Raw genomic sequence first — 10,044 nt, forward strand, 5'->3', positions numbered from 1 at the left:
GCTGACCAAGATCCCTTGAACGTAGGATCTTTCCTTGTAGGGAAGATATGGAGTTAGGCTCCGAGATCTTAGGGTTTTACTTCCCATACTAGGAGGATAAAAATATGTAGAAGGATTTTTAGACGTGGTGTGTAAGTTCTTTCCATATGGGGAGATATGAGTGGAGATCATGCAAATGGTACGGTGCTAAATCTACTCACTCGTCAATATGCTCGTTAACCCGATAGGTGCTTTCAAGCCCGACAACAGATGGGGGTGGAAGGCACGGATGATGTCGTGTGGTTGTTAGGCCCAAAGCTCATGTTTGTCCCGAAGGGTCTTAAGGAGCTTGAAGGGCATTGTCAACCTGACCGGTAAAAAGAGTTAGAAAATTCTTAGTCAAAATATCCCTTATCAATTTTAATATTATCTTACTCCACCTTTGGGTGGAAAAACAAAGAAACAATTTTTTTTTTGTTTTCAACTTAATAATAGAGGTTTTTGCATTAATGTCAATCATTCTATATGTATCGACCTAGGACTCGCCGAAATATTATTACTTGCAAATAATCTGCATTTGGGTTTGCATTAATTTAATTGTAACAGAATTGAATATCAAATTAGGTGTATGCTGCATATATCTAAAAATAGATAAAATTGAAGCTGTCCAACTAATTTTGTAGCATGGTGATTTGAAGGTGTGCCAGAAAACTAGGATAATAAGTACCGTCTTCATCCACGTTAGAAAGAGCAAAACTCAGGGCTATCTTTGTTAGGTATTCTAAGCCTTGGACCAAAAGATTAAAAAAAAAAAAAAAATGTTTGTCAAGGACTCAAGGATATATACTTTAGCACAAGGTCTCACTCACTTTTATACTAGATGTCGAAATTTTATAGATGATATGATATGAAAAAGTATGGACATAGTGTGAAAATATTGGATGTAAAATGTCAATAATATATATATATATATATATATTTTTTTTTTTTTTTTTTTTTTGGAACCATTAAAGCCCTTAGTTTTGGAGCTAGAATCCCCTTACTTTTCAATCAAAAAGAAAAAAAAAAAAAGCACCAAACAACATTTTTGGATTTGGTCCTTGTATATTTATTACATTTCAATTTATTCCTTCTACATTTGATTGAAATCAAGGTCCTTCAACTATTAATTGTTTTAATTTAGTCTTTTTTTTTTGCTGCGTAATTGGTTTATAGGGGGATCGAACCCCCGAACTTGACAAGGCACTAAGGCCCGGGTACCACTCAAGCACAAGGCCCGGTGGTGTTTTAATTTAGTCTTTTAACTTTGAAAATCAAATCAATTTCATTTATGAACGTTGACTTGATAAATGATAAAATTAACCTAATTTTAAATGATAAGATACAAAATGATAAGATAATGTATAACAACAAAATTCAAATCACTCATATATATTGATAGGAGTAATGTTGTAGTTTTTTACTAATTCGGTAGATAAGGGAGAGGGATTTGAACCTTAAACATAATCTATTGAAAACACCAAAATTGTAGTTTGGGGGAAAAAAACGTGTATTGTATTCTACATGTATTTTTAGCTACATAGCTTATTTAACAAGTCAAGTGATTTGTTTAAAGAGAAATGTTATATCCACAATATTTTTCACAACACCTTCAAAACAAATCTTTAATGACAGGTTGTTATTAGCTGTTACTGGTGGACAAAAAGTAATTTAAATTGTAAATTCAAATTAAAACTAGTAACAACTTACCATTTATAATTTGTTATGAAAGTACTGTAAAAATATTGTAGACATAACACTTCTTTTATTTAAATAATACATTATGATTATATAATGAGTCACCATATAATACTCCAAATCGGTTTGGAGTAAATCTTTATCCAACCAAAATAGCTGTAAAACCATTTTTGTTTCCAATTTTTACAACCATCTCATTCTATTTCACTAAGTTATTTTAGAATTACAACATTTACCAACCGTTTTCTAAAACTATCTTAAGTGGTAAACTTTGATTGAATGTTTGTTACTTTCATACGAACTTACTACTTTTTCTTCACCACTCATTATCTACCACGTCTAAGTTGTGTCACAAAAGATTGTGATTCTAGATTTTCTACTCAGAACTATTGTTTACAAACTTACAATCTACCATTTGTCGGCAAAAATAACAAACTTGTAAACTAACCTAACCTCGAAGTAACGGTTTTCAAGCAAACCTAAGAAAATGGAGGGACAAGTATAGCTCAACAGACAACCATTAACTGTTTTTTGAACTTTCCAACCTCATTCTCATTCACATCCCTTCAATTCTCTCTCTCCAAATCTCACTCTCTCCCCAAATCTCTCTCTCTCTCTCTCTCATTGGGTTCTCTATGCCTCAATGTTCATAACCCAATTTACAGAAAGAAGAAATAAACAAAGAAATCTCTTTCTTGGAGCTATTGCTTTAACAAAATCCTCATGGGAGGCTGCATTTCTGCACCAGCGAAAGCAGCTCTCCATAGGAAGAAAAAGGACTCCAAAGACATATCCAAATTCGAATTCGAACACCACAGCCCCACCGGATTCCTCAACTCCGGCGCCTTACACCTTCTCCCTATCCTCAACAAACCAACTGGCAATGACATATTCAAGAAATACAGCTTTGGCAAAGAACTCGGCCGCGGCGAGTTTGGCGTTACGTACAAATGTGTCGATCTTGAGACCAATGAGACATTTGCTTGTAAGACCATAGCTAAAAGCAAGCTGAGGACCGATATTGACATTGAGGATGTAAGGCGAGAGGTCGAGATTATGCGGCATTTGCCTGCACATCCTAATATTGTGACCTTCAAGGAAGCTTATGAGGATATGGATGCCATTTATCTTGTCATGGAGCTTTGTGAAGGTGGCGAGCTTTTCGATAGGATCATTGCACGTGGGCATTACATGGAACGCGACGCAGTTAGGGTTGTCAAGAGTATTATTGAGGTTTGCAAGGTAAATTTTGAATTTGATTTGTTTTTTTCATGCTATGAATCCATGATACATAGAACATATGAATCTAGATTTGGGTATGTTTTTTCATGCTTTTGAAGTTTTACTATTAATAGGGTATTTGTTCGAGGTAAATAATTCTTTAGGTTTCTCGATTAAATTCAATCATCTGGTTTCTTGACGAATTAGATGGTTGAATTTAATTGTCCTTGAAAATGATAACATTGATTTTAATGCGTTGGTCTGATGAGTTTATTTGAGAAATCTAAGATATAATATCTAAGGAATTGTAATTATTTTTGCCCATTTGTAAAGTAAGTTCATAATTTCATGTCGTAACTGGAAATTGTCCTCCTTTTTTGGGGTTTTGATAATTCTTAATATGTGCATAGACATATGTTTATGGAAAATCATTTGGTTGCATTATATAATGGCTCATCAAGGAAACATTATTTATGGTGAAGAAAATTAGACATGCACACAAAATATGTGGTAGTAAGGAAGATTAATCTGTACTCCAGGAGCAATGCTCGCTCCTCTCAAATAAATAGTAAGTCTCACCATAAATTTAATTAATGTGATTCGCTATTATATGAAAGGAATGAGCATTGCTCCTAGAGTACTTAGTAATTGCACGTGGTGGAATAGGGCTTCCTGAAGGAGCAGCTTCAATCTCTGATGTGATACACTGATACTTACCCTATTAGTCTGAACACAATGAAGAAAATGGCGTTCATGATTTGGGAAGCAAATTCCCATTAAGCTAATATATTAAAATTTCAGGAGTTGCTTGGTGTTGGGCAATGTTTTGAAGTTCATCCATCTTCCTGGTATACCTTTGATGGCAATTAAAAGCTGCATATATTTTAGCAGAGTGCTTGATATAATTATTCTTCAGCATTAAAAGGAGGGAACTGTCATGAAGGGTGCTTGAATAATTCTATTCTGGTTTTACAGTTCAATCCTCAAGTTAGCCAATCCAGATTAACAAGTAATCCATTAACATGGATTCGTAAATAGAGCAGAACTTGATTCTTGTATGGGTCAATTTGTTAGATTTAGGAAGATACACTGTTTTCATTTTCTCCAAGGCCCTCTGATGCAGTTCTTTCTAGTATAATTCTTTCCATCTGAGCATTAGTTGATTTTAGCAGATTTAAATCCTACTGACTATTTTTGTAATTTCATTTTCACTAAATACTGCACATTATCTTAAAGTTGCAGACCTGTCTGAGTCCATATGATATCTACCATCCAGAACCCTTCTTCTAGTCATGGTCTATATTGGCTAGAAGATCCCTATTATACTTAATAATCAGTGTTGGGAGCTTAATAAGCACAAAATCAGATGAGGATATAGTGTTTGTAAGATAGTGTCCGGTTCCATCAGATAGTCTTGTCCTTGGGGTAATTATTTTATATTCTGAATAACTAAACCTTAGAAGAAATTTTAGCCATATACTATTCTACAACTCTTATTGTGGTTTTTGTAATTAAAATAGTGTGAATAAGTTGTCACAGTTTATAAGTACTCACAATGATCAAGTTAGGGACTGTGTTAATAGTACTTAGTAGTAGTAAGGTAAAATCTTATTTGAGCACAAAATATTCGAAAATAGGATACTACTTTTGAGCAAGGAACTATCAAATCACACTTAGAGATTGGTAACAAGTAAAGGAGAAGCTTCAATAAATAACTTTCAGAAGTTTTTCTATTAATTTATTCCATGCCATTACATGGGTGTGGCTTTTGATTCTATGAATGTATGAGATGTTATTCAGTTAAATCAAAAGCAAATCTTCATTCATTTTGTCATTGGAATACCAAGTATTAGTATTATGCTTAGTTTTCAAGTGGGGCTTTTATGCTTGTCACAGATATGCCATGAGCATGGAGTTATACATAGGGACCTGAAACCCGAGAATTTCTTATTCACAGATACAAGTGAAACTGCACAGTTAAAGGCAATCGACTTTGGCCTCTCCGTATTCTATGAAACTGGTATCCTTTACATTCTTAAATAGCAATATCTGACTGCATATGTGCCTTAATATAGCTTTGCACATGGTTGGGTACATATTCTTCAGCTATGATCTTCACTATATATTGGTAGGTCAGCGATTCAGTGAAATTGTTGGAAGTCCATATTACATGGCTCCAGAGGTCCTAAGAAGAAATTATGGGCCAGAAGTTGATGTATGGAGTGCAGGTGTTATCCTTTATATTTTACTTTGTGGAGTTCCTCCCTTTTGGGCAGGCAAGTTCCTTTCAAATTCCATTCTTATAGATATTTCAGTTCTTGCAAAACTATTATAACATTTATTATCATGTTAGCATAAAAAATTGTGTGGAAAAGTTTATTTCGGAGTGCAACCTAATATGGGTTTTACAACTAGCACAGAAACTGAGGAAGGAATTGCACACGCAATTGTTCGGGGTGACGTAGATTTTGAAAGGGATCCTTGGCCAAAGGTTTCTGCGGAAGCAAAGGATCTAGTGCAAAATATGCTTGATCCAAATCCATACAGTCGGATGACAATGGATGAAGTCCTTGGTATGTACCTTTTTACCTATCTATGAAAATATCATTTGTGTTCATTGCTTAAGGTTACATGCTTGCCAAAAATGTTGAAAGACTTTTAGAATGAATTTGAATTAAGCTACAGTTTGGATAATATGGCAAGTTAGAATATTTTCAATGTATGGCTTGTACATAGACTCCTTTAATTCTATGGAATGTAATTTACATATCTGAGTTGGACTAAATTATAATTGCTTGATCAGTTCATAGTGGCCCCTAGGACAAAAAAAGAATTACTTTTTAGGTTGTTAGTTTTAGTTTGAAGATCACCAGACATCAGTGGTTCTGGTGGTTAATGTGTTTATTGACTTTCATCAACCCACCTCTGCGGGGGGGTCCTATTAGACATGTCTTTCTCAGCAAGATAAAGACAGGTATCAACTGAAGGCATCACAATCGATTCCCTGAGAGGAATTGCCAGGGGCAAATAATCTGATACATGTTGACAAAGGTATTAGTAGAAGTAACCAGATGCTTATACTTCCAGCAGCAATTTTATGGTAGTAGATTCTTCATGTAGCCTTTATGATTGGTTGTTGGTAGAGAAGCACATGCTATAGGCAAGAAACTGCTAATTATAATTGGAAAGATACAAATATTTACTTTACACAATTACATAGGTAATGGATGATAATTGGAAAATGGACTGAAAATTTTCTGTGCATATGAGATGTCTACATTTGGAGATTGGATGTGGAGCAATACTTTTGGCTGGCTCCACCAAGTTTGGTCCAGTGTTATTCTTTCGTTTCCTGATCAGTGGAGGATATTGCTCACTTTACTATACTAGTTAAAAGGAGGAAAAAAATCCTGACAATATAAAATCATGAGGTGGAAACAATGATGTCTGAGGATTAAAATCCAATTCTCATGCATGCTGCAAGCCAAACTCTGACTTCAGATGAATACTTCTCATGCCTGTGGTCACGCCAATTGTTTCTCAAGACATTACTTTAAGATGGGATTCTTTCAATTTTCTGTAGCCATATGAGAAGGCTTGTTAGCTTAGTTGAGCATCTTCACCAATGGTAAGGTGAAATGATGAGTATGTTTTAGAAATTGATGACAACAAATGATAAACCATTCATTGAAGGAAGCACTGAACTAAAATGAATACCAAGAACAAAGAGGCGTCAATAGAACATGTCAACAGAGAAAAAGTGAACTTCCATTTCTTTATGCAGTACTGGCTACATCTATTTTTTTATAATAAATAAAAAAATTCATGCATTAATTAATTCTCTTTGACCATTATTAAAAAATATATGCGTTTCCTTTGCTAGCATTTGCCTAGCACTTATGCCTACTTTAATTATGTGCAGAATTGAATGTGAACTGTATGATAAATAAACTAATCATTTTCCTGCTTCTTATGTGAAGAACATACTTGGATAAAAAATGAAAATAAAATGCGCGATGTTTGTTTGGGAGAAAATGTGAGATTAAGGATCAAACAGTTCTCCTTGATGAATAAATTCAAGAAGAAGGTTCTCAGAGTAAGTTTTTTGAACGCTTTATTTCCTTGCCTGATATCATATTTCTCAAACATTATTAACTGCTACCTATTTTGACTTCAGGTTGTAGCAGACAACTTGCCAGATGAACAAGTATTTCGAATCAAAGAGATGTTTGATATGATGGACACAGACAACAATGGACAGTTGTCATTTGAGGAGCTCAGAGTGGGCCTTCATACGTTTGGGCACTCTGTTCCTGATCACGAGGTCCAGATGTTAATGGATGCTGTGAGTTTATTCTGCATAAGACCTTCCTTTTAAACTTGCTATTGGCATTCATGGTTTTCAGTATGACTAAGTAACTGCAGCATATACCATTCTTTGGTTTTATTTTAAATCTTTTAGATAACTGTTTTTCTTACTTCATGAGTCATTAGAGAACCATGCCATAATCTAAATCACGTCATGATTTCGACCTTGGAGAAATCTAGAACTAGAAATGCATGTCCCTTATCCCTTTCAAGGTCAAATCCTCAATGCGTGTTCTAAAAATTTAGAAGATGTTCCATATATTCTACAAATGAAGCATAGTAGGTGTTGGTTGGTAAAATTTCAAGTCTAGCCTTCATTAGATCGATGTATTCATTTTCATTAAATGAACTTCTAACACTAACTGCAGTTACTCTTCTTTCTCCAAATTTACTGATTATGAATAAGGACATAATTTATTGACACAATTTAACTTTATGCTTGAGTGCTGTCATATGTTGTAGATAGGTGCCAGTGGCCTCGGCTTCTGCTTTTAAATAATTGGAATGAATATTGATGTTTGTTCAATTCAATTAAACATAGTATGATGCAATGATAACCCAAATACTTTAAAACCGACCTTTCATGGACACTCAAACATATTTTTTTATCTGGTGCAACTAGTGTAAGAATTTTCAGTTTGGAAGCATATGGTTTTAAGGCATAACTTGTGCACGCATATTCCCTCTTCAATATATTAGAAGAGTATTTTTATACCTCTCTTAAATTTATAAATTGAAAAGGGTACTTGATGGATTTTTTTCAAATGACTGAAAAGCATTTGATGGGTCACTTTTTGAAAAAATATATGCCTTTTTTTAAATTTTAAAACTCAAATTTGATGCAGAAGATTGAGAAGCATCAAATTGTATTTAAGCAGATAGAAGACAATTTACAGTTACTTCCTCGTATTGATATTATTACCTTTGTCTGTTCTTTTCTTCTTTGCTGCTAACAATACCATTCCAATGTTAATATATCTAGGATTCCTCTTATTTCTTTCTTTCTTTCTTTTATTCCTTCTAATCCTCAATATCTAAGACTTAATTTTATACTGAAGGCGGATGTTGATGGAAATGGCACACTAGATTGCGAAGAATTTGTGACAATGTCTGTTCACATGATGAAAAAGATTGGTGGTGATGATCTTCTCTCTGAAGCTTTTAGGTTCTTTGACAAGAATCAAAATGGGTATATTGAGTTTGATGAATTGAGAGAGATCATGCTAGATGATAAACTTGGTCCTAACAATGACAAGCTCATCGAAGATATCATATTTGATGTTGACTTGGATAAGGTAATTCTCAAACATAAATACTTTGAAGTACATGTCACATAATACCTTTTTTCCTTTTTTTTAAATAATGTCTTGTTGATCTTTTCTTCTAATTACAGGATGGTAGAATCAGTTATGATGAGTTTAAAGCAATGATGAAAACAGGCATGGATTGGAAAATGTCTTCTCGCCAGTACTCTAGAGCATTGCTAAATGCTCTCAGCCACAAAATGTTCAAGGACAAATCTATGGATGTAAAAGTTGACAAAATGTTCAAGTCTATGGAACTAAAGCCTAAATGTTGATTAATCACTTGAGGTAACCAAAAATGTTGAGGTACCTTAAATCTTTTTCCTCTCCCCAGAACAATGAAAAATTGAAACGTAGATATCAAATATTCATAGGCACTGTTGTAATGATTTTGTCTTGTGAAAAGATGGATTTTAACGTGAAGGATTTGGAAATGGATTTTTTTAGGAGAAAAGACAGGTTTGATGATGAAATATTTATTAAATCGTCTCTTAAATTGAGGATGAAAAATCATGTAAATTGGAATTGAAATGGCTACTGTAAATTGGAGCAGAATTTGTTGCACAAAAAGATTTCATGTTCCAAAGCTGCATTTGTCTATCCCAAATTCATGATGATACCTACCTATTTAAATTCTCCAATACCCTTCGATGTTTAACTAGATTTGGGGGCAAATTATATAGTATTCCGAGAGTATAATAATCTCATACTCTCACCTCTCATATTAATAATAGGTTTATATATAATTATTACTAGTCATAGACTCACACGATGCAAGAAAATATATAATTATTTTGTAATGTGTTATAATATATAAATTATTCTCTAAAATTTATTGAAGATAATTTGTTTTCTTTAAAAATTGAACTATTTTTAAAAGTTTCTTCTTTTTCCATCTCTCTATCTCTACAAATATATCACTCTATTATTTTGGAGTTTTTTTTCCACAAATTTTTTTTTAAAAAAGAAACTTGAGTGTGTTTGATTGATATTATTCTTTTTAGAAGTGATCTATATTATTCAAACTTTTGATATAGTGTGTTATGTTTTCCTTTTTTTTGGGTACAACTAAACTTTTTTAAGTTCAAATTAATGATTCAGGTTACTCATTCTTTTACTTATCAAAAAAAAATTTATCATTATCCTAAGGAGATTATATAATCATAACTTATCAAAAATTTAAAATTGATATTACTCAAATAATTGAAGGGCATATTCAAATACATAGACATGTATGCTGAAAATGGACCGAACTAGACTGAAAATGTTTTATAGTAGTGTTTTAACCCTCCACTCAGTCACTCTCAAGTCTCACCCCACGATCCGGTGAAAACCCAATTGACATAAGTGGTGTAGGGAACCTCATCGAATATGTGAAAAATCACCGCAACACACATAAGGGAAATTATTGTATACTCCCGGAGTATCATAAATG

General features: G+C 33.4%; 1 protein-coding gene across 1 annotated transcript; it reads left to right on the plus strand.

The window, feature by feature from the left end:
• The first annotated feature begins 2,424 nt into the window (after positions 1-2,424).
• LOC126703356 (calcium-dependent protein kinase 24) lies at positions 2,425-9,082 on the plus strand. The gene is made up of 8 exons (XM_050402318.1): positions 2,425-2,958; positions 4,834-4,957; positions 5,070-5,213; positions 5,358-5,510; positions 6,918-7,033; positions 7,115-7,282; positions 8,364-8,600; positions 8,699-9,082. Exons 1-8 carry the CDS (start codon positions 2,440-2,442, stop codon positions 8,882-8,884), a joined length of 1,647 nt encoding a protein of 548 aa, XP_050258275.1. The 5' UTR covers positions 2,425-2,439; the 3' UTR covers positions 8,885-9,082.
• Positions 9,083-10,044: the final 962 nt, after the last annotated feature.

This window comes from Quercus robur, chromosome 10 (assembly GCF_932294415.1).
Source record: "Quercus robur chromosome 10, dhQueRobu3.1, whole genome shotgun sequence".
NCBI lineage: Eukaryota > Viridiplantae > Streptophyta > Magnoliopsida > Fagales > Fagaceae > Quercus > Quercus robur.